This window comes from Somniosus microcephalus, unplaced genomic scaffold (genome assembly GCF_052327205.1).
Source record: "Somniosus microcephalus isolate GS21.2 unplaced genomic scaffold, FLI_Smic_1.0 unresolved_chr1, whole genome shotgun sequence".
Taxonomy (NCBI): domain Eukaryota; kingdom Metazoa; phylum Chordata; class Chondrichthyes; order Squaliformes; family Somniosidae; genus Somniosus; species Somniosus microcephalus.
In genome coordinates, this window is record NW_028225179.1 from 42,662,478 (window position 1) to 42,687,925 (window position 25,448).

The 25,448-nt window shown below is 53.9% G+C and overlaps 1 protein-coding gene across 1 annotated transcript in view; it reads right to left on the reverse strand.

Moving 5' to 3' along the window:
- The window catches only part of LOC147094864 (uncharacterized), a 247,195-nt gene that overhangs the window by 115,373 nt on the left and 106,374 nt on the right, over positions 1–25,448 (reverse strand). Inside the window, exons 5-7 of the mRNA XM_085974474.1 lie at positions 25,206–25,239; positions 23,935–23,993; positions 832–864 (exon numbers count right to left, since the gene is read on the reverse strand). Coding sequence (XP_085830600.1) covers positions 832–864; positions 23,935–23,993; positions 25,206–25,239 — 126 coding nt within the window. The remainder of the gene's footprint in view (positions 1–831; positions 865–23,934; positions 23,994–25,205; positions 25,240–25,448) is intronic.

Below are 25,448 nucleotides of genomic sequence, written 5' to 3' on the forward strand. Positions count from 1 at the left end.
CATTGACCAGAAACTTAACAGGACCAGCCACATAAATACTGTGGCTACAAGAGTAGGTCAGAGGCTGGGTATTCTGTGGCGAGTGTCTCACCTCCTGACTCCCCAAAGTCTTTCCACCACCTACAAGGCACAAGTCAGGAGTGTGATGGAATACTCTCCACTTGCCTGGATGAGTGCAGCTCCAACAACACTCAAGAAGCTCGACACCATCCAGGACAAAGCAGCCCGATTGATTGGCACCCCATCCACCACCTTAAACATTCACTCCCTCCACCACCGGCGCACCGTGGCTGCAGTGTGTACCATCTACAAGATGTACTGCAGCAACTCGCCAAGGCTTCTTCGGCAGCACCTCCCAAACCCGCGACCTCTTCCACCTAGAAGGACAAGGGCAGCAGGCGCATGGGAACACCACCACCTCCAGGTACCCCTCCAAGTCACACGCCATCCTGACTTGGAAATATATTGGCCGATCCTTCATCGTGACTGGGTCAAAATCCTGGAACTCCCTCCCTAACAGCACTGTGGGAGTACCTTCACCACACGGAATGCAGCGGTTCAAGAAGGCGGCTCACTGCCACCTTCTCAAGGGCGATTAGGGATGGGCAATAAATGCCGGCCTTGCTAACGACACCCACATCCCATAAAAGAATTTAAAAAAACATTGTGACCCCCAACCTTTCACCTCTGGGACTAGATCCAAACCAGGGTCCCAGAGGTGAAAGAACAAGAGTTCAATGTAACTCTACCGTATTCTGGTGTTCCAAATTCATTTATCACTGTTAACTTCACACAACTTTCAAATATTCACCCAAACAGATAAAACCTTACCCTTGACGGTGTTTTCATAATTCGGCAAACTATCTGCAAGTAGACAAGGAACACAAAATTTAACTCTATTCTACGGCTAGAGAGAGAGTGAGAGATTGGAGATGGAGGGAGAGAGACTGAGGGATTCGAGATGGAGGGAGAGAGGCACTGAGGGATTGGAGGTGGAGGAGGGAGACTGAGGGATTGGAGATGGAGGGAGAGATACTGAGGGATTGGAGATGGAGGGAGAGACACTGAGGGATTGGAGATGGAGGAGAGAGACTGAGGGATGGGAGATGGAGGGAGAGACACTGAGGGATTGGAGATGGAGAGAGAGACCCTGAGGAATTGGAGATGGAGGGAGAGAGACTGAGGGATTGGAGATGGAGGGAGAGAGACTGAGGGATTGGAGATGGAGGGAGAGACACTGAGGGATTGGAGATGGAGGGAGAGACTGAGGGCTTGGAGATGGAGGGAGAGACTGAGGGATTGGAGATGGAGGGAGAGAGACTGATGGATTGGAGATGGAGGGAGAGAGACTGAGGGATTGGTGATGGAGGGAGAGAGACTGAGGGATTGGAGATGGAGGGAGAGACACTAAGGGATTGGAGATGGAGGGAGAGACACTGAGGGATTGGAGATGGAGGGAGAGAGACTGAGGGATTGGAGATGGTGGGAGAGACACTGAGGGATTGGAGATGGAGGGAGAGACACTGAGGGATTGGAGATGGAGAGAGACTGAGGGATTGGAGATGGCGGGAGAGAGACTGAGGGATTGGAGATGGAGGGAGAGACACTGAGGGATTGGAGATGGAGGGAGAGACACTGAGGGATTGGAGATGGAGCGAGAGAGACTGAGGGATTGGAGATGGAGGGAGAGAGACTGAGGGATTGGAGATGGAGGGAGAGAGACTGAGGGATTGGAGATGGAGGGAGAGGCACTGAGGGATTGGAGATGGAGGGAGAGACACTGAGGGATTGGAGATGGAGGGAGAGACACTGAGGGATTGGAGATGGAGGGAGAGACATTGAGGGATTGGAGATGGAGGGAGAGACACTGAGGGATTGGAGATGCAGCGAACGACACTGAGGGATTGGCGATGGAGGGAGAGAGACTGAGGGATTGGAGATGGAGGGAGAGAGACTGAGGGATTGGAGATAGAGGGAGCGACACTGAGGGATTGGAGATGGAGGGAGAGAGACTGAGGGATTGGAGATGGAGGGAGAGAGACTGAGGGATTGGAGATGGAGGGAGAGACACTGAGGGATTGGAGATGGAGGGAGAGACACTGAGGGATTGGAGATGGAGGGAGAGACACTGAGGGATTGGAGATGGAGGGAGAGAGACTGAGGGATTGGAGATGGAGGGAGAGACTGAGGGATTGGAGATGGAGGGAGAGACTGAGGTATTGGAGATGGAGGGAGAGACACTGAGGGATTGGAGATGGAGGGAGAGACACTGAGGGATTGGAGATGGAGGGAGAGACACAGAGATTGGAGATGGAGGGAGAGACACTGAGGGATTGGAGATGGAGGGAGTGAGACTGAGGGATTGGAGATGGAGGGAGAGACACTGAGGGACTGGAGGTGGAGGAGAGAGACTGAGGGATTGGAGATGGAGGGAGAGACACTGAGGGACTGGAGATCGAGGGAGAGATACTGAGGGATTGGAGATGGAGGAGAGAGACTGAGGGATTGGAGATGGAGGGAGAGACACTGAGGGATTGGAGATGGAGAGAGAGACACTGAGGAATTGGAGATGGAGGGAGAGAGACTGAGGGATTGAAGATGGAGGGAGAGAGACTGAGGGATTGGAGATGGAGGGAGAGACACTGAGGGATTGGAGATGGAGGGAGAGACATGAGGGCTTGGAGATGGAGGGAGAGACTGAGGGATTGGAGATGGAGGGAGAGAGACTGAGGGATTGGAGATGGAGGGAGAGAGACTGAGGGATTGGAGATGGAGGGAGAGACACTGAGGGATTGGAGATGGAGGGAGAGAGACTGAGGGATTGGAGATGGAGGGAGAGAGACGGAGGGATTGGAGATGGAGGGAGAGACACTGAGGGATTGGAGATGGAGGGAGAGACACTGAGGGATTGGAGATGGAGGGAGAGAGACTGAGGGATTGGAGATGGAGGGAGAGAGACTGAGGGATTGGAGATGGAGGGAGAGAGACTGAGGGATTGGAGATGGAGGGAGAGGCACTGAGGGATTGGAGATGGAGGGAGAGACACTGAGGGATTGGAGATGAAGGGAGAGACACTGAGGGATTGGAGATGGAGGGAGAGACATTGAGGGATAGGAGATGGAGGGAGAGACACAGTGATTGGAGATGGAGGGAGAGGGACTGAGGGATTGGAGATGGAGGGAGAGACACTGAGGGATTGGAGATGGAGGGAGAGACTGAGGGATTGGAGATGGAGGGAGAGAGACTGAGGGATTGGAGATGGAGGGAGAGACTGAGGGATTGGAGATGGAGGAAGAGAGACTGAGGGATTGGAGATGGAGGGAGAGACTGAGGGATTGGAGATGGAGGGAGAGAGACTGAGGGATTGGAGATGGAGGGAGAGAGACTGAGGGATTGGAGATGGAGGGAGGGAGACTGAGGGATTGGAGATGGAGGGAGAGACTGAGGAAATGGAGAATGAGGGAGAGACACTGAGGGATTGGAGATGGTGGGAGAGAGACTGAGGGATTGGAGATGGAGGGGGAGAGACTGAGGGATTGGAGATGGAGGGAGAGACACTGAGGGATTGGAGATGGAGGGAGAGACACTGAGGGATTGGAGATGGAGGGAGAGACACTGAGGGATTGGAGATAGAGGGAGAGAGACTGAGGGATTGGAGATGGAGGGAGAGACACTGAGGGATTGCAGATGGAGGGAGAGAGACTGAGGGATTGGAGATGGAGGGAGACACTGAGGGACTGGAGATGGAGCGAGAGACACTGGGGGATTGGAGATAGAGGGAGAGAGACTGAGGGATTGGAGATCGAGGGAGAGAGACTGAGGGATTGGAGATGGAGGGAGAGAGACTGAGGGATTGGAGATGGAGGGAGAGACACTGAGGGATTGGAGATGGAGGGAGTGAGACTGAGGGATTGGAGATGGAGGGAGAGACGCTGAGGGATTGGAGATGGAGGGAGAGACACTGAGGGTTTGGAGATGGAGGGAGAGACACTGAGGGATTGGAGATGGAGGGAGAGACACTGAGGGATTGGAGATGGAGGGAGAGAGACTGAGGGATTGGAGATGGAGGGAGAGAGACTGAGGGATTGGAGATGGAGGGAGAGACACTGAGAGATTGGAGATGGAGGGAGAGACACTGAGGGATTGGAGATGGAGGGAGACACTGAGGGATTGGAGATGTAGGGAGAGACACTGGGGGATTGGAGATGGAGGGAGAGACACTGGGGGATTGGAGATGGAGGGAGAGAGACTGAGGGATTGGAGATGGAGGAGAGACACTGAGGTATTGCAGATGGAAGGAGAGACACTGAAGGATTGGAGATGTAGGGAGAGACTGAGGGATTGGAGATGGAGGGAGAGAGACTGAGGGATTGGAGATGGTGGGAGAGACTGAGGGATTGGAGATGGAGGGAGAGAGACTGAGGGATTGGAGATGGAGGGAGAGACACTGAGGGATCGGAGATAGTGGGAGAGACACTGAGGGATTGGAGATGGAGGGAGAGAGACTGAGGGATTGGAGATGGGGGGAGAGACACTGAGAGATTGGAGATGGAGGGAGAGACACTGAGGGATTGGAGATGGAGGGAGAGACAGAGGTGCTGGAGATGGAGGGAGAGAGACTGAGGGATTGGAGATGGAGGGAGGGACACTGAGGGATTGGAGATGGAGGGAGAGAGACTGAGGGATTGGAGATGGAGGGAGAGAGACTGAGGGATTGGAGATGGAGGTAGAGAGACTGAGGGATTGGAGATGGAGGGAAAGACACTGAGGGATTGGCGATGGAGGGAGAGAGACTGAGGGATTGGAGATGGAGGGAGAGAGACTGAGGGATTGGAGATGGAGGGAGAGACACTGACGGATTGGAGATGGAGGGAGAGACACTGAGGGATTGGAGATGGAGGGCGAGCCACTGAGGGATTGGAGATGGAGGGGGAGACACTGAGGGATTGGAGATGGAGGGAGAGAGACTGAGGGATTGGAGATGGAGGAAGAGACACTGAGGGATTGGAGATGGAGGGAGAGACACTGAGGGATTGGAGATGGAGGGAGAGAGACTGAGGGATTGGAGATGGTGGGAGAGACTGAGGGATTGGAGATGGAGGGAGAGACACTGAGGGATTGGAGATAGAGGAGAGAGACACTGAGGGATTGGAGATGGAGGGAGAGAGACTGACGGATTGGAGATGGAGGGAGAGACACTGAGAGATTGGAGATGGAGGGAGAGACACTGAGGGATTGGAGATGGAGGGAGAGACACTGAGGAACTGGAGATGGAGGGATGGAGACTGAGGGATTGGAGATGGAGGGAGAGACACTGAGGGATTGCAGGTGCAGGGAGAGAGACTGAGGGATTGGAGTTGGAGAGTGAGAGAGACTGAGGGATTGGAGATGGAGGGAGAGACACTGAGGGATTGGAGATGGAGGGAGAGACACTGAGGGATTGGAGATGGAGGGAGAGAGACTGAGGGATTGGAGATGGAGGGAGTGACACTGAGGGATTGGAGATGGAGGGAGAGACACTGACGGATTGGAGATGGAGGGAGAGAGACTGAGGGATTGGAGATGGAGGGAGATAGACTGAATAATTGGAGATGGAGGGAGAGAGACTCAGGGATTGGAGATGGAGGGAGAGACACTGAGGGATTGGAGATGGAGGGAGAGACACTGAGGGATTGGAGATGGAGGGAGAGAGACTGAGGGATTGGAGATGGAGGGAGAGACAGTGAGGGATTGGAGATGGAGGGAGAGACACTGAGGGATTGGAGATGGAGGGAGAGACACTGAGGGATTGGAGATGGAGGGAGAGACACTGAGGTATTGGAGATGGAGAGAGAGACACTGAGGGATTGGAGATGGAGGGAGAGACACTGAGGGATTGGAGATGGAGTGAGAGGGACTGAGGGATTGGAGATGGAGGGAGAGAGACACTGAGGGATTGGAGATGGAGTGAGAGACACTGAGGGATTGGAGATGGAGGGAGAGAGACTGAGGGATTGGAGATGGAGGGAGAGAGACTGAGGGATTGGAGGTGGAGGGAGAGAGACGGCGAGATTGGAGATGGAGGGAGAGAGACTGAGGGATTGGAGATAGAGGGAGGGAAACTGAGGGATTGGAGATGGAGGGAGAGAGACTGAGGGATTGCAGATGGAGGGAAAGAGACTGAGGGATTGGAGATAGAGGGAGAGAGACTGAGGGATTGGAGATGGAGGGAGAGACACTGAGGGAATCGAGATGGAGGGAGAGAGACTGAGGGATTGGAGACAGAGGGAGAGAGACTGAGGGATTGGAGACGGAGGGAGAGACACTGAGGGATTGGTGATGGAGGGAGAGACACTGAGGGATTGGAGATGGAGGGAGAGAGAGACTGAAGGATTGTAGATGGAGGGAGAGACACTGAGGGATTGGAGATGGAGTGAGAGACACTGAGGGATTGGAGATGGAGGCAGAGACACTGAGGGATTGGAGATGGAGGGAGAGACACTGGGGGATTGGAGATGGAGGGCGAGACACTGAGGGATTGGAGATGGAGAGAGAGACACTGAGGGATTGAAGATAGAGGGAGAGAGACTGAGTGATTGGAGTTGGAGGGAGAGACACTGAGGGATTGGAGATGGAGGGAGAGAGACTGAGGGATTGGAGATGGAGGGAGAGAGACTGAGGGATTAGAGATGGAGGGAGAGACACTGAGGGATTGGAGATGGAGGGTGAGACACTGAGGGATTGGAGATGGCGGGAGAGCGACTGAGGGATTGGAGATGGAGGGAGAGAGACTGAGGGATTGGAGATGGAGGGAGAGAGCCTGAGGGATTGGAGATGGAGGGAGAGAGACTGAGGGATTGGAGATGGAGGGAGAGACTGGGGGATTGGAGATGGAGGGAGAGACACTGAGGGATTGGAGATGGAGGGAGAGAGACTGAGGGATTGGAGATGGAGGGAGAGACACTGAGGGATTGGAGATAGAGGGTGAGACACTGAGGGATTGGAGATGGAGGGGGAGAGACTGAGGGATTGGAGGTGGAGGGAGTGTCTGAGGGATTGGAGATGGAGGGAGAGAGACTGAGGGATTGGAGATGGAGGGAGAGAGACTGAGGGATTGGAGATGGAGGGAGAGACACTGAGGGATTGGAGATGCAGGGAGAGACACTGAGGGATTTAAGATGGAGGGAGAGAGACTGAGGGTTTGGAGATGGAGGGAGAGACACTGAGGGATTGGAGATGGAGGGAGAGACACTGAGGGATTGGAGATAGAGGGAGAGACACTGAGGGATTGGAGATGGAGGGAGAGAGACTGAGGGATTGGAGATGGAGGGAGAGAGACTGAGGGATTGGAGATGGAGGGAGGGAGACTGAGGGATTGGAGTTGGAGGGAGAGAGACTGAGGGATTGGAGATGGAGGGAGAGAGACTGAGGGATTGAAGATGGAGGGAGAGACACTGACGGATTGGAGATGGAGGGAGAGACACTGAGGGATTGGAGATGGAGGGAGAGACACTGAGGCATTGGAGATGGAGGGGGAGATTGAGGGATTGGAGATGGAGGGAGAGACACTGAGGGATTGGAGTTGGAGGGAGAGACAGTGAGGGATTGGAGATGGAGGGAGAGAGACTTAGGGATTGGAGATGGAGGCAGAGACACTGAGGGATTGGAGATAGAGGGAGAGACACTGAGGGATTGGAGCTGGAGGGAGAGACATTGAGGGATTGGAGATGGAGGATGAGACACTGAGGGATTGGAGATGGAGGGAGAGAGACTGAGGGATTGGAGATGGAGGGAGAGACACTGAGGGATTTCAGATGGAGGGAGAGACACTGAGGGATTGGAGATGGAGGGAGAGACTGAGTGATTGGAGATGGAGGGAGAGACTGAGGGATTGGAGATGGAGGGAGAGAGACTGAGGGATTGGAGATGGAGGGAGAGAGACTGAGGGATTGGAGATGGAGGGAGAGAGACTGTGGGTTTGGAGTTGGAGGGAAAGACACTGAGGGATTGGAGATGGAGAGAGAGAGACACTGAGGGATTGGAGATGGAGGGGGAGACACTGAGGGATTGGAGATGGAGGGAGAGACACTGAGGGATTGGAGTTGGAGGGAGAGAGACTGAGGGATTGGAGATGGAGGGAGTGACACTGAGGGATTGGAGATAGAGGGAGAGAGACTGAGGGATTGGAGATGAAGGGATAGAGTCTGAGGGATTGGAGATGGAGGGAGAGAGACTGAGGGATTGGAGATGAAGGGAGAGACACTGAGGGATTGGAGATGGAGGGATAGACACTGAGGGATTGGAGATGGAGGGAGAGACACTGAGGGATTGGAGATGGAGGGAGAGAGACTGAGGGATTGGAGATGGAGGGAGAGACACTGAGGGATTGGAGATGGAGGGAGGGAGACGGAGGGATTGGAGATGGAGGGAGACACTGAGGGATTGGAGGTGGAGGGAGGGAAACTGGGGAATTGGAGATAGAGGGAGAGAGACTGAGGGATTGGAGATGGAGGGAGAGAGACTGAGGGATTGGAGATGGAGGGAGAGAGACTGAGGGATTGGAGATGGAGGGAGAGACACTGAGTGATTGGAGATGGAGGGAGAGAGACTGAGGGACTGGAGATGGAGGGAGAGACACTAAGGGATTTGAGATGGTGGGAGAGAGACTGAGGGATTGGAGATGGAGGGAGAGACACTGAGGGATTGGAGATGGAGGGAGAGAGACTGAGGGGTTGGAGATGGAGGGAGAGAGACTGAGGGATTGGAGATGGAGGGAGAGACTGAGGGATTGGAGACGGAGGGAGAGAGACTGAGGGATTGGGAATGGTGGGAGAGACTGTGAGGGATTGGAGATGGAGGGAGAGAGACTGAGGGATTGGAGATGGAGGGAGAGAGACTGAGGGATTGGAGATGGAGGGAAATAGACTGAGGGATTGGAGATGGAGGGAGAGAGACTGTGGGTTTGGAGTTGGAGGGAAAGACACTGAGGGATTGGAGATGGAGAGAGGGAGAGACTGAGGGATTGGAGATGGAGGGAGAGACACTGAGGGATTGGAGATGGATGGAGAGACACTGAGGGATTGCAGATGGAGGGAGAGAGACTGAGGGATTGGAGATGGAGAGAGAGAGACTGAGGGATTGGAGATGGAGGGAGAGACACTGAGGGATTAGTGATGGAGGGAGAGACACTGAGGGATTGGAGATGGAGGGAGAGAGACTGAGGGATTGGAGATGGAGGGAGTGACACAGAGGGATTGGAGATAGAGGGAGAGAGACTAAGGGATTGGAGATGGAGGGAGAGACACTGAGGGATTGGAGATGGAGAGAGAGACACTGAGGGATTGGAGATGGAGGGAGAGACACTGAGGGATTGGAGATGGAGGGAGAGAGACTGAGGGATTGGAGATGGAGGGAGAGACACTGAGGGATTGGAGATGGAGGGAGGGAGACTGAGGGATTGGAGATGGAGGGAGACACTGAGGGATTGGAGATGGAGGGAGAGACACTGGGCGATTGGAGATAGAGGGAGAGAGACTGAGGGATTGGAGATGGAGGGAGAGAGGCTGAGGGATTGGAGATGGAGGGAGAGAGACTGAGGGATTGGAGATGGAGCAAGAGACACTGAGGGATTGGAGATGGAGGGAGAGAGACTGAGGGACTGGAGATGGAGGGAGAGACACTGAGAGATTGGAGATGGAGGGAGAGACACTGAGGGATTGGAGATGGAGGGAGAGACACTGAGGGGTTGGAGATGGAGGGAGAGACACTGAAGGATTGGAGATGGAGGGAGAGACTGAGGGATTGGAGATGGAGGGAGAGAGACTGAGGGATTGGAGATGGAGGGAGAGAGACTGAGGGATTGGGAATGGTGGGAGAGACTGAGGGATTGGAGATGGAGGGAGAGACACTGAGGGATTGGAGATAGAGGCAGAGACACTGAGGGTTTGCAGATGGAGGGAGAGAGACTGAGGGATTGGAGATGGAGGGAGAGACACTGAGAGATTCGAGATGGAGGGAGAGACACTGAGGGATTGGAGATGGAGGGAGAGACACTGAGGTATTGGAGATGGAGGGAGAGAGACTGAGGGATTGGAGATGGAGGGAGGGACACTGAGGGATTGGAGATGGAGGGAGAGAGACTGAGGGATTGGAGATGGAGGGAGAGAGACTGAGGGATTGGAGCTGGAGTGAGAGAGACTTAGGGAATGGCGATGGAGGGAGAGACACTGAGGGATTGGAGATGGAGGGAGAGACACTGAGGGATTGGAGATGGAGGGAGAGATACTGAGCGATTGGAGATGGAGGGAGAGAGACTGAGGGATTGGAGATGGAGGGAGAGAGACTGAGGGATTGGAGATGGAGGGAGAGAGACTGAGGGATTGGAGTTGGAGGGAAAGACACTGAGGGATTGGAGATGGAGGGAGAGACACTGAGGGATTGGAGATGGAGGGAGAGAGACTGAGGAATTGGAGATGGAGGGAGAGAGACTGAGGGATTGGAGATGGAGGGACAGATACACTGAGGGATTGTAGATGGAGGGAGAGACACTGAGGGATTGGAGATGGAGTGAGAGGGACTGAGGGATTGGAGATGGAGGGAGAGAGACACTGAGGGATTGGAGATGGAGGGGGAGACACTGAGGGATTGGAGATGGAGGGAGAGACACTGAGGGATTGGAGTTGGAGGGAGAGAGACTGAGGGATTGGAGATGGAGGGAGTGACACTGAGGGATTGGAGATAGAGGGAGAGAGACTGAGGGATTGGAGATGAAGGGATAGAGTCTGAGGGATTGGAGATGGAGGGAGAGAGACTGAGGGATTGGAGATGAAGGGAGAGACACTGAGGGATTGGAGATGGAGGGATAGACACTGAGGGATTGGAGATGGAGGGAGAGACACTGAGGGATTGGAGATGGAGGGAGAGAGACTGAGGGATTGGAGATGGAGGGAGAGACACTGAGGGATTGGAGATGGAGGGAGGGAGACGGAGGGATTGGAGATGGAGGGAGACACTGAGGGATTGGAGGTGGAGGGAGGGAAACTGGGGAATTGGAGATAGAGGGAGAGAGACTGAGGGATTGGAGATGGAGGGAGAGAGACTGAGGGATTGGAGATGGAAGGAGAGAGACTGAGGGATTGGAGATGGAGGGAGAGACAGTGAGTGATTGGAGATGGAGGGAGAGAGACTGAGGGACTGGAGATGGAGGGAGAGACACTGAGGGATTTGAGATGGTGGGAGAGAGACTGAGGGATTGGAGATGGAGGGAGAGACACTGAGGGATTGGAGATGGAGGGAGAGAGACTGAGGGGTTGGAGATGGAGGGAGAGAGACTGAGGGATTGGAGATGGAGGGAGAGACTGAGGGATTGGAGACGGAGGGAGAGAGACTGAGGGATTGGGAATGGTGGGAGAGACTGTGAGGGATTGGAGATGGAGGGAGAGAGACTGAGGAATTGGAGATGGAGGGAGAGAGACTGAGGGATTGGAGATGGAGGGAAATAGACTGAGGGATTGGAGATGGAGGGAGAGAGACTGTGGGTTTGGAGTTGGAGGGAAAGACACTGAGGGATTGGAGATGGAGAGAGGGAGAGACTGAGGGATTGGAGATGGAGGGAGAGACACTGAGGGATTGGAGATGGATGGAGAGACACTGAGGGATTGCAGATGGAGGGAGAGAGACTGAGGGATTGGAGATGGAGAGAGAGAGACTGAGGGATTGGAGATGGAGGGAGAGACACTGAGGGATTAGTGATGGAGGGAGAGACACTGAGGGATTGGAGATGGAGGGAGAGAGACTGAGGGATTGGAGATGGAGGGAGTGACACAGAGGGATTGGAGATAGAGGGAGAGAGACTAAGGGATTGGAGATGGAGGGAGAGACACTGAGGGATTGGAGATGGAGAGAGAGACACTGAGGGATTGGAGATGGAGGGAGAGACACTGAGGGATTGGAGATGGAGGGAGAGAGACTGAGGGATTGGAGATGGAGGGAGAGACACTGAGGGATTGGAGATGGAGGGAGGGAGACTGAGGGATTGGAGATGGAGGGAGACACTGAGGGATTGGAGATGGAGGGAGAGACACTGGGCGATTGGAGATAGAGGGAGAGAGACTGAGGGATTGGAGATGGAGGGAGAGAGGCTGAGGGATTGGAGATGGAGGGAGAGAGACTGAGGGATTGGAGATGGAGCAAGAGACACTGAGGGATTGGAGATGGAGGGAGAGAGACTGAGGGACTGGAGATGGAGGGAGAGACACTGAGAGATTGGAGATGGAGGGAGAGACACTGAGGGATTGGAGATGGAGGGAGAGACACTGAGGGATTGGAGATGGAGGGAGAGACACTGAAGGATTGGAGATGGAGGGAGAGACTGAGGGATTGGAGATGGAGGGAGAGAGACTGAGGGATTGGAGATGGAGGGAGAGAGACTGAGGGATTGGGAATGGTGGGAGAGACTGAGGGATTGGAGATGGAGGGAGAGACACTGAGGGATTGGAGATAGAGGCAGAGACACTGAGGGTTTGCAGATGGAGGGAGAGAGACTGAGGGATTGGAGATGGAGGGAGAGACACTGAGAGATTCGAGATGGAGGGAGAGACACTGAGGGATTGGAGATGGAGGGAGAGACACTGAGGTATTGGAGATGGAGGGAGAGAGACTGAGGGATTGGAGATGGAGGGAGGGACACTGAGGGATTGGAGATGGAGGGAGAGAGACTGAGGGATTGGAGATGGAGGGAGAGAGACTGAGGGATTGGAGCTGGAGTGAGAGAGACTTAGGGAATGGCGATGGAGGGAGAGACACTGAGGGATTGGAGATGGAGGGAGAGACACTGAGGGATTGGAGATGGAGGGAGAGATACTGAGCGATTGGAGATGGAGGGAGAGAGACTGAGGGATTGGAGATGGAGGGAGAGAGACTGAGGGATTGGAGATGGAGGGAGAGAGACTGAGGGATTGGAGTTGGAGGGAAAGACACTGAGGGATTGGAGATGGAGGGAGAGACACTGAGGGATTGGAGATGGAGGGAGAGAGACTGAGGAATTGGAGATGGAGGGAGAGAGACTGAGGGATTGGAGATGGAGGGACAGATACACTGAGGGATTGTAGATGGAGGGAGAGACACTGAGGGATTGGAGATGGAGTGAGAGGGACTGAGGGATTGGAGATGGAGGGAGAGAGACACTGAGGGATTGGAGATGGAGGGAGAGACACTGAGGGATTGGAGATGGAGGGAGAGAGACTGAGGGATTGGAGATGGAGGGAGAGAGACTGATGGATTGGAGGTGGAGGGAGAGAGACTGCGGGATTTGTGATGGAGGGAGAGAGACTGAGGGATTGGAGATAGAGGGAGGGAAACTGAGGGATTGGAGATGGAGGGAGAGAGACTGAGGGATTGGAGATGGAGGGAAAGAGACTGAGGGATTGGAGATAGAGGGAGAGAGACTGAGGGATTGGAGATGGAGGGAGAGACACTGAGGGAATCGAGATGGAGGGAGAGAGACTGAGGGATTGGAGACAGAGGGAGAGAGACTGAGGGATTGGAGACGGAGGGAGAGACACTGAGGGATTGGTGATGGAGGGAGAGACACTGAGGGATTGGAGATGGAGGGAGAGAGAGACTGAGGGATTGTAGATGGAGGGAGAGACACTGAGAGATTGGAGATGGAGTGAGAGACACTGAGGGATTGGAGATGGAGGCAGAGACACTGAGGGATTGGAGATGGAGGGAGAGACACTGGGGGATTGGAGATGGAGGGCGAGACACTGAGGGATTGGAGATGGAGGGAGAGACACTGAGGGATTGAAGATAGAGGGAGAGAGACTGACGGATTGGAGTTGGAGGGAGAGACACTGAGGGATTGGAGATGGAGGGAGAGAGACTGAGGGATTGGAGATGGAGGGAGAGAGACTGAGGGATTAGAGATGGAGGGAGAGACACTGAGGGATTGGAGATGGAGGGAGAGACACTGAGGGATTGGAGATGGAGGGAGAGCGACTGAGGGATTGGAGATGGAGGGAGAGAGCCTGAGGGATTGGAGATGGAGGGAGAGAGACTGACGGATTGGAGATGGAGGGAGAGACTGGGGGATTGGAGATGGAGGGAGAGACACTGAGGGATTGGAGATGGAGGGAGAGAGACTGAGGGATTGGAGATGGAGGGAGAGACACTGAGGGATTGGAGATAGAGGGTGAGACACTGAGGGATTGGAGATGGAGGGGGAGAGACTGAGGGATTGGAGATGGAGGGAGTGTCTGAGGGATTGGAGATGGAGGGAGAGAGACTGAGGGATTGGAGATGGAGGGAGAGAGACTGAGGGATTGGAGATGGAGGGAGAGACACTGAGGGATTGGAGATGCAGGGATAGACACTGAGGAATTTAAGATGGAGGGAGAGAGACTGAGGGTTTGGAGATGGAGGGAGAGACACTGAGGGATTGGAGATGGAGGGAGAGACACTGAGGGATTGGAGATAGAGGGAGAGACACTGAGGGATTGGAGATGGAGGGAGAGAGACTGAGGGATTGGAGATGGAGGGAGAGAGACTGAGGGATTGGAGATGGAGGGAGGGAGACTGAGGGATTGGAGTTGGAGGGAGAGAGACTGAGGGATTGGAGATGGAGGGAGAGAGACTGAGGGATTGGAGATGGAGGGAGAGACACTGACGGATTGGAGATGGAGGGAGAGACACTGAGGGATTGGAGATGGAGGGAGAGACACTGAGGCATTGGAGATGGAGGGGGAGATTGAGGGATTGGAGATGGAGGGAGAGACACTGAGGGATTGGAGTTGGAGGGAGAGACAGTGAGGGATTGGAGATGGAGGGAGAGAGTCTTAGGGATTGGAGATGGAGGGAGAGACACTGAGGGATTGGAGATAGAGGGAGAGACACTGAGGGATTGGAGATGGAGGGAGAGACACTGAGGGATTGGAGATGGAGGGAGAGACACTGAGGGATTGAAGATAGAGGGAGAGAGACTGAGGGATTGGAGTTGGAGGGAGAGACACTGAGGGATTGGAGATGGAGGGAGAGAGACTGAGGGATTGGAGATGGAGGGAGAGAGACTGAGGGATTAGAGATGGAGGGAGAGACACTGAGGGATTGGAGATGGAGGGAGAGACACTGAGGGATTGGAGATGGAGGGAGAGCGACTGAGGGATTGGAGATGGAGGGAGAGAGCCTGAGGGATTGGAGATGGAGGGAGAGAGACTGACGGATTGGAGATGGAGGGAGAGACTGGGGGATTGGAGATGGAGGGAGAGACACTGAGGGATTGGAGATGGAGGGAGAGAGACTGAGGGATTGGAGATGGAGGGAGCGACACTGAGGGATTGGAGATAGAGGGTGAGACACTGAGGGATTGGAGATGGAGGGGGAGAGACTGAGGGATTGGAGATGGAGGGAGTGTCTGAGGGATTGGAGATGGAGGGAGAGAGACTGAGGGATTGGAGATGGAGGGAGAGAGACTGAGGGATTGGAGATGGAGGGAGAGACACTGAGGGATTGGAGATGCAGGGATAGACACTGAGGAATTTAAGATGGAGGGAGAGAGACTGAGGGTTTGGAGATGGAGGGAGAGACACTGAGGGATTGGAGATGGAGGGAGAGACACTGAGGGATTGGAGATAGAGGGAGAGACACTGAGGGATTGGAGATGGAGGGAGAGAGACTGAGGGATTGGAGATGGAGGGAGAGAGACTGAGGGATTGGAGATGGAGGGAGGGAGACTGAGGGATTGGAGTTGGAGGGAGAGAGACTGAGGGATTGGAGATGGAGGGAGAGAGACTGAGGGATTGGAGATGGAGGGAGAGACACTGACGGATTGGAGATGGAGGGAGAGACACTGAGGGATTGGAGATGGAGGGAGAGACACTGAGGCATTGGAGATGGAGGGGGAGATTGAGGGATTGGAGATGGAGGGAGAGACACTGAGGGATTGGAGTTGGACGGAGAGACAGTGAGGGATTGGAGATGGAGGGAGAGAGTCTTAGGGATTGGAGATGGAGGGAGAGACACTGAGGGATTGGAGATAGAGGGAGAGACACTGAGGGATTGGAGATGGAGGGAGAGACACTGAGGGATTGGAGATGGAGGATGAGACACTGAGGGATTGGAGATGGAGGGAGAGAGACTGAGGGATTGGAGATGGAGGGAGAGACACTGAGGGATTGCAGATGGAGGGAGAGACACTGAGGGATTGGAGATGGAGGGAGAGACTGAGTGATTGGAGATGGAGGGAGAGACTGAGGGATTGGAGATGGAGGGAGAGAGACTGAGGGATTGGAGATGGAGGGAGAGAGACTGAGGGATTGGAGATGGAGGGAGAGAGACTGTGGGTTTGGAGTTGGAGGGAAAGACACTGAATGATTGGAGATGGAGAGAGAGAGACACTGAGGGATTGGAGATGGAGGGAGAGACTCTGAGGGATTGGAGATGGAGGGAGAGACACTGAGGGATTGGAGTTGGAGGGAGAGAGACTGAGGGATTGGAGATGGAGGGAGTGACACTGAGGGATTGGAGATAGAGGGAGAGAGACTGAGGGATTGGAGATGGAGGGATAGAGTCTGAGGGATTGGAGATGGAGGGAGAGAGACTGAGGGATTGGAGATGAGGGGAGAGACACTGAGGGATTGGAGATGGAGGGATAGACACTGAGGGATTGGAGATGGAGGGAGAGACACTGAGGGATTGGAGATGGAGGGAGAGAGACTGAGGGATTGGAGATGGAGGGAGAGACACTGAGGGATTGGAGATGGATGGAGGGAGACGGAGGGATTGGAGATGGAGGGAGACACTGAGGGATTGGAGGTGGAGGGAGGGAAACTACGGGATTGGAGATAGAGGGAGAGAGACTGAGGGATTGGAGATGGAGGGAGAGAGACTGAGGGATTGGAGATGGAGGGAGAGAGACTGAGGGATTGGAGATGGAGGGAGAGACACTGAGTGATTGGAGATGGAGGGAGAGAGACTGAGGGACTGGAGATGGAGGGAGAGACACTGAGGGATTTGAGATGGTGGGAGAGAGACTGAGGGATTGGAGATGGAGGGAGAGACACTGAGGGATTGGAGATGGAGGGAGAGAGACTGAGGGGTTGGAGATGGAGGGAGAGAGACTGAGGGATTGGAGATGGAGGGAGAGACTGAGGGATTGGAGATGGAGGGAGAGAGACTGAGGGATTGGGAATGGTGGGAGAGACTGTGAGGGATTGGAGATGGAGGGAGAGAGACTGAGGGATTGGAGATGGAGGTAGAGAGACTGAGGGATTGGAGATGGAGGGAAATAGACTGAGGGATTGGAGATGGAGGGAGAGAGACTGTGGGTTTGGAGTTGGAGGGAAAGACACTGAGGGATTGGAGATGGAGAGAGGGAGAGACTGAGGGATTGGAGATGAAGGGAGAGACACTGAGGGATTGCAGATGGAGGGAGAGAGACTGAGGGATTGGAGATGGAGAGAGAGAGACTGAGGGATTGGAGATGGAGGGAGAGACACTGAGGGATTAGAGATGGAGGGAGAGACACTGAGGGATTGGAGATGGAGGGAGAGAGACTGAGGAATTGGAGATGGAGGGAGTGACACTGAGGGATTGGAGATAGAGGGAGAGAGACTAAGGGATTGGAGATGGAGGGAGAGACACTGAGGGATTGGAGATGGAGAGAGAGACACTGAGGGATTGGAGATGGAGGGAGAGACACTGAGGGATTGGAGATGGAGGGAGAGAAACTGAGGGATTGGAGATGGAGGGAGAGACACTGAGGGATTGGAGATGGAGGGAGGGAGACTGAGGGATTGGAGATGGAGGGAGACACTGAGGGATTGTAGATGGAGGGAGAGACACTGGGCGATTGGATATAGAGGGAGAGAGACTGAGGGATTGGAGATGGAGGGAGAGAGGCTGAGGGATTGGAGATGGAGGGAGAGAGACTGAAGGATTGGAGATGGAGCAAGAGACACTGACGGATTGGAGATGGAGGGAGAGACACTGAGGGATTGGAGATGGAGGGAGAGACACTGAGGCATTGGAGATGGAGGGGGAGATTGAGGAATTGGAGATGGAGGGAGAGACACTGAGGGATTGGAGTTGGAGGGAGAGACAGTGAGGGATTGCAGATGGAGGGAGAGAGTCTTAGGGATTGGAGATGGAGGGAGAGACACTGAGGGATTGGAGATGGAGGGGGAGATTGAGGGATTGGAGATGGAGGGAGAGACACTGAGGGATTGGAGTTGGAGGGAGAGACAGTGAGGGATTGGAGATGGAGGGAGAGAGTCTTAGGGATTGGAGATGGAGGGAGAGAGACTGAGGGATTGGAGATGGAGGGAGAGACTGAGGGATTGGAGATGGAGGGAGAGAGACTGAGGGATTGGGAATGGTGGGAGAGACTGTGAGGGATTGGAGATGGAGGGAGAGAGACTGAGGGATTGGAGATGGAGGTAGAGAGACTGAGGGATTGGAGATGGAGGGAAATAGACTGAGGGATTGGAGATGGAGGGAGAGAGACTGTGGGTTTGGAGTTGGAGGGAAAGACACTGAGGGATTGGAGATGGAGAGAGGGAGAGACTGAGGGATTGGAGATGAAGGGAGAGACACTGAGGGATTGCAGATGGAGGGAGAGAGACTGAGGGATTGGAGATGGAGAGAGAGAGACTGAGGGATTGGAGATGGAGGGAGAGACACTGAGGCATTGGAGATGGAGGGGGAGATTGAGGGATTGGAGATGGAGGGAGAGACACTGAGGGATTGGAGTTGGAGGGAGAGACAGTGAGGGATTGGAGATGGAGGGAGAGAGTCTTAGGGATTGGAGATGGAGGGAGAGACACTGAGGGATTGGAGATAGAGGGAGAGACACTGAGGGATTGGAGATGGAGGGAGAGACACTGAGGGATTGGAGATGGAGGGAGAGACACTGAGGGATTGAAGATAGAGGGAGAGAGACTGAGGGATTGGAGTTGGAGGGAGAGACACTGAGGGATTGGAGATGGAGGGAGAGAGACTGAGGGATTGGAGATGGAGGGAGAGAGACTGAGGGATTAGAGATGGAGGGAGAGACACTGAGGGATTGGAGATGGAGGGAGAGACACTGAGGGATTGGAGATGGAGGGAGAGCGACTGAGGGATTGGAGATGGAGGGAGAGAGCATGAGGGATTGGAGATGGAGGGAGAGAGACTGACGGATTGGAGATGGAGGGAGAGACTGGGGGATTGGAGATGGAGGGAGAGACACTGAGGGATTGGAGATGGAGGGAGAGAGACTGAGGGATTGGAGATGGAGGGAGCGACACTGAGGGATTGGAGATAGAGGGTGAGACACTGAGGGATTGGAGATGGAGGGGGAGAGACTGAGGGATTGGAGATGGAGGGAGTGTCTGAGGGATTGGAGATGGAGGGAGAGAGACTGAGGGATTGGAGATGGAGGGAGAGAGACTGAGGGATTGGAGATGGAGGGAGAGACACTGAGGGATTGGAGATGCAGGGATAGACACTGAGGAATTTAAGATGGAGGGAGAGAGACTGAGGGTTTGGAGATGGAGGGAGAGACACTGAGGGATTGGAGATGGAGGGAGAGACACTGAGGGATTGGAGATAGAGGGAGAGACACTGAGGGATTGGAGATGGAGGGAGAGAGACTGAGGGATTGGAGATGGAGGGAGAGAGACTGAGGGATTGGAGATGGAGGGAGGGAGACTGAGGGATTGGAGTTGGAGGGAGAGAGACTGAGGGATTGGAGATGGAGGGAGAGAGACTGAGGGATTGGAGATGGAGGGAGAGACACTGACGGATTGGAGATGGAGGGAGAGACACTGAGGGATTGGAGATGGAGGGAGAGACACTGAGGCATTGGAGATGGAGGGGGAGATTGAGGGATTGGAGATGGAGGGAGAGACACTGAGGGATTGGAGTTGGACGGAGAGACAGTGAGGGATTGGAGATGGAGGGAGAGAGTCTTAGGGATTGGAGATGGAGGGAGAGACACTGAGGGATTGGAGATAGAGGGAGAGACACTGAGGGATTGGAGATGGAGGGAGAGACACTGAGGGATTGGAGATGGAGGATGAGACACTGAGGGATTGGAGATGGAGGGAGAGAGACTGAGGGATTGGAGATGGAGGGAGAGACACTGAGGGATTGCAGATGGAGGGAGAGACACTGAGGGATTGGAGATGGAGGGAGAGACTGAGTGATTGGAGATGGAGGGAGAGACTGAGGGATTGGAGATGGAGGGAGAGAGACTGAGGGATTGGAGATGGAGGGAGAGAGACTGAGGGATTGGAGATGGAGGGAGAGAGACTGTGGGTTTGGAGTTGGAGGGAAAGACACTGAATGATTGGAGATGGAGAGAGAGAGACACTGAGGGATTGGAGATGGAGGGAGAGACTCTGAGGGATTGGAGATGGAGGGAGAGACACTGAGGGATTGGAGTTGGAGGGAGAGAGACTGAGGGATTGGAGATGGAGGGAGTGACACTGTGGGATTGGAGATAGAGGGAGAGAGACTGAGGGATTGGAGATGGAGGGATAGAGTCTGAGGGATTGGAGATGGAGGGAGAGAGACTGAGGGATTGGAGATGAGGGGAGAGACACTGAGGGATTGGAGATGGAGGGATAGACTCTGAGGGATTGGAGATGGAGGGAGAGACACTGAGGGATTGGAGATGGAGGGAGAGAGACTGAGGGATTGGAGATGGAGGGAGAGACACTGAGGGATTGGAGATGGATGGAGGGAGACGGAGGGATTGGAGATGGAGGGAGACACTGAGGGATTGGAGGTGGAGGGAGGGAAACTACGGGATTGGAGATAGAGGGAGAGAGACTGAGGGATTGGAGATGGAGGGAGAGAGACTGAGGGATTGGAGATGGAGGGAGAGAGACTGAGGGATTGGAGATGGAGGGAGAGACACTGAGTGATTGGAGATGGAGGGAGAGAGACTGAGGGACTGGAGATGGAGGGAGAGACACTGAGGGATTTGAGATGGTGGGAGAGAGACTGAGGGATTGGAGATGGAGGGAGAGACACTGAGGGATTGGAGATGGAGGGAGAGAGACTGAGGGGTTGGAGATGGAGGGAGAGAGACTGAGGGATTGGAGATGGAGGGAGAGACTGAGGGATTGGAGATGGAGGGAGAGAGACTGAGGGATTGGGAATGGTGGGAGAGACTGTGAGGGATTGGAGATGGAGGGAGAGAGACTGAGGGATTGGAGATGGAGGTAGAGAGACTGAGGGATTGGAGATGGAGGGAAATAGACTGAGGGATTGGAGATGGAGGGAGAGAGACTGTGGGTTTGGAGTTGGAGGGAAAGACACTGAGGGATTGGAGATGGAGAGAGGGAGAGACTGAGGGATTGGAGATGAAGGGAGAGACACTGAGGGATTGCAGATGGAGGGAGAGAGACTGAGGGATTGGAGATGGAGAGAGAGAGACTGAGGGATTGGAGATGGAGGGAGAGACACTGAGGGATTAGAGATGGAGGGAGAGACACTGAGGGATTGGAGATGGAGGGAGAGAGACTGAGGAATTGGAGATGGAGGGAGTGACACTGAGGGATTGGAGATAGAGGGAGAGAGACTAAGGGATTGGAGATGGAGGGAGAGACACTGAGGGATTGGAGATGGAGAGAGAGACACTGAGGGATTGGAGATGGAGGGAGAGACACTGAGGGATTGGAGATGGAGGGAGAGAAACTGAGGGATTGGAGATGGAGGGAGAGACACTGAGGGATTGGAGATGGAGGGAGGGAGACTGAGGGATTGGAGATGGAGGGAGACACTGAGGGATTGTAGATGGAGGGAGAGACACTGGGCGATTGGATATAGAGGGAGAGAGACTGAGGGATTGGAGATGGAGGGAGAGAGGCTGAGGGATTGGAGATGGAGGGAGAGAGACTGAAGGATTGGAGATGGAGCAAGAGACACTGAGGGATTGGAGATGGAGGGAGAGAGACTGAGGGACTGCAGATGGAGGGAGAGACACTGAGAGATTGGAGATGGAGGGAGAGACACTGAGGGATTGGAGATGGAGGGAGAGACACTGAGGGATTGGAGATGGAGGGAGAGACACTGAAGGATTGGAGATGGAGGGAGAGACTGAGGGATTGGAGATGGAGGGAGAGAGACTGAGGGATTGGAGATGGAGGGAGAGACTGAGGGATTGGAGATGGAGGGAGAGAGACTGAGGGATTGGGAATGGTGGGAGAGACTGAGGGATTGGAGATGGAGGGAGAGACACTGAGGGATTGGAGATAGAGGCAGAGACACTGAGGGTTTGCAGATGGAGGGAGAGAGACTGAGGGATTGGAGATGGAGGGAGAGACACTGAGAGATTCGAGATGGAGGGAGAGACACTGAGGGATTGGAGATGGAGGGAGAGACACTGAGGTATTGGAGATGGAGGGAGAGAGACTGAGGGATTGGAGATGGAGGGAGGGACACTGAGGGATAGGAGATGGAGGGAGAGAGACTGAGGGATTGGAGATGGAGGGAGAGAGACTGAGGATTGGAACTGGAGTGAGAGAGACTTAGGGAATGGCGATGGAGGGAGAGACACTGAGGGATTGGAGATGGAGGGAGAGACACTGAGGGATTGGAGATGGAGGGAGAGATACTGAGCGATTGGAGATGGAGGGAGAGAGACTGAGGGATTGGAGATGGAGGGAGAGAGACTGAGGGATTGGAGATGGAGGGAGAGAGACTGAGGGATTGGAGTTGGAGGGAAAGACACTGAGGGATTGGAGATGGAGGGAGAGAGACTGAGGGATTGGAGATAGAGGGAGAGAGACTGAGTGATTGGAGATGGAGGGAGAGAGACTGAGGGATTGGAGATGGAGGGAGAGACACTGAGGGATTGGAGATGGAGGGAGAGACACTGAGGGATTGGAGATGGAGGGAGAGAGACTGGGGGATTGGAGATGGAGGGAGAGACACTGAGGGATTGGAGATGGAGGGAGAGAGACTGAGGGATTGGAGATGGAGGGAGAGACACTGAGGGATTGGTGATGGAGTGAGAGACACTGAGGGATTGGAGATGGAGGGAGAGACACTGAGGGATTGGTGATGGAGGGAGACACTGAGGGATTGCAGATGGTGGGAGAGAGACTGAGGGATTGGAGATGGAGAGGGAGAGAGACTGAGGGATTGGAGATGGAGGGAGAGACACTGAGGGATTGGAGATGGAGGGAGAGACACTGAGGGATTGGTGATGGTGGGAGATAGACTGAGGGATTGGAGATGGAGGGAGAGAGACTCAGGGATTGGAGATGGAGGGAAAGAGACTGAGGGATTGGAGATGGAGGGAGAGACACTGAGGGATTGGAGATGGAGGGAGAGAGACTGAGGGATTGGAGATGGAGGGAGAGAGACTGAGGGATTGGAGATGGAGGGAGAGACAGTGAGGGATTGGAGATGGAGGGAGAGAGACTGAGGGAAAGACACTGAGGGATTGGAGATGGAGGGAGAGACTGAGTGATTGGAGATGGAGGGAGAGACACTGAGGGATTGGAGATGGAGGGAGAGACTGAGTGATTGGAGATGGAGGGAAAGACACTGAGGGATTGGAGATGGAGGGAGAGACACTGAGGGATTGGAGATGGAGGGAGAGACTGAGGGATTAGAGATGGAGGGAGAGAGACTGAGGGATTGGAGATGGAGGGAGAGAGACTGAGGGATTGGAAATGGAGGGAGAGAGACTGAGTGATTGGAGATGGAGGGAGAGAGACTGAGGGATTGGAAATGGAAGGAGAGACACAGGGATTGGAGATGGAGGGAGAGACACTGAGGGATTGGAGATGGAGGGAGAGACACTGAGGGTTTGGAGATGGAGGGAGGGAGACTGAGGGATTGGAGATGGAGGGAGAGAGACTGAGGGATTGGAGATGGAAAGGGATAATGGCTGAAAGTGCAAGGTTTGAAAGGCCCTCGTGTACTCTCTTAATATCGGCCCGGTAAAACCCCTCGTGTACTCACCGTTATCGGACTCTTTGACCTCGAGGAATGAGGTGCGCCGACTGTCGGGGTGAGGAGACCTGGGAGAGGAGGAGAGAAGCACACAGCTCAAGTCGAGTGTCGACGAGAGTTGATTCCAGAGCTTTCGGGAGTGGCTGCCCTACCTGACCTGATGCGGCTCGGAGCTGTCGGAATGACTGGGAACGCTGATATACTCCCCCGCTCTCTATTTCTATATATATGAATATTTTCCCTTCAAGTATTTATCTGGTTCCCTTTTGAAAGTTACCATTGAATCAGCATCCACCGCCCTTTCAGATCACAACAACTCGCTTCGTAAAATACATTCTCCTCATCTCCCCCTCTGGTTATTTTGACAATCATTGTAAATCTGTGTCCTCTGGTTACCCACCCTCCTGCCACTGGAAACAGTTTCTCCTTATTTACTCTATCAAAAACACTTGTAATTTTGAACACCTCTATCAAATCTTGCCTTAACCTTCCCTGCTCTTAGGAGAACAACACCAGCTCCTCCAATCTCTCCACGTAATTGAAATCTCTCATCCCCGGTACCATTCTGGTCAATCTCCCCTTAACCTTCTCTGCTCTAAGGAGAACAACCCCAGCTTCTCCAGTCTCTCCACATAACTGAAGTCCCTCATCCCTGGTACCATTCTGGTCAATCTCCCCTTAACCTTCTCTGCTCTAAGGAGAACAATCCCAGCTTCTCCAGTCTCTCCACATAACTGAAGTCCCTCATCCCCGGTACCATTCTGGTCAATCTCCGCTTTACCTTCTCTGCTCTAAGGAGAACAACCCCAGCTTCTCCAGTCTCTCCACATAACTGAAGTCCCTCATCCCTGGTACCATTCTGGTCAATCTGCCCTTCACCTTCTCTGCACTAAGGAGAACAATCCCAACTTCTCCAGTCTCTCTATGTAACTGAGGTCCCTCATCCCCTGGTACCATTCTGGTCAATCTCCCCTTCACCTTCTCTGCACGAAGGAGAACAACAACAGGTTCCCAGCTCATGTGTACCTAGGAAATGGAGGCGGCCATTCTGTTCACCGAGCCTGTTCCGCCATTCAGTCAGATCATGGCTGATCTGCGACGTAGCTCCATCTACCCGCCTTTGGCCCATGTCCCTTAATCGCTTTGGTGAACAAAAATCTATGAACCTGAGATTTAAAATTAGCAATTGACCCCAGCATTATCAACAGCAGCCTCTCTTGGGCGACCGCTCTCTCTGAAGCCTGTGGGGCTCAAAAATTAATCTTGAGGTGGTTACTTACGGAGGCCGGAGATTACTGCTCACAGGATGTTGATCTGTACAAAGAAAAAGGAAGCATTGAGAAATTATCCCTTTTAAAGAGAAAGTCTCACCATCAGGGACCCCTTTTAAAGAGAGAGTCTCACCATCAGGGACCCCTTTTAAAGAGAGAGTCTCACCATCAGGGACCCCTTTTAAAGAGAGAGTCTCACCATCAGGGACCCCTTTTAAAGAGGGAGTCTCACCATCAGGGACCCCTTTTAAA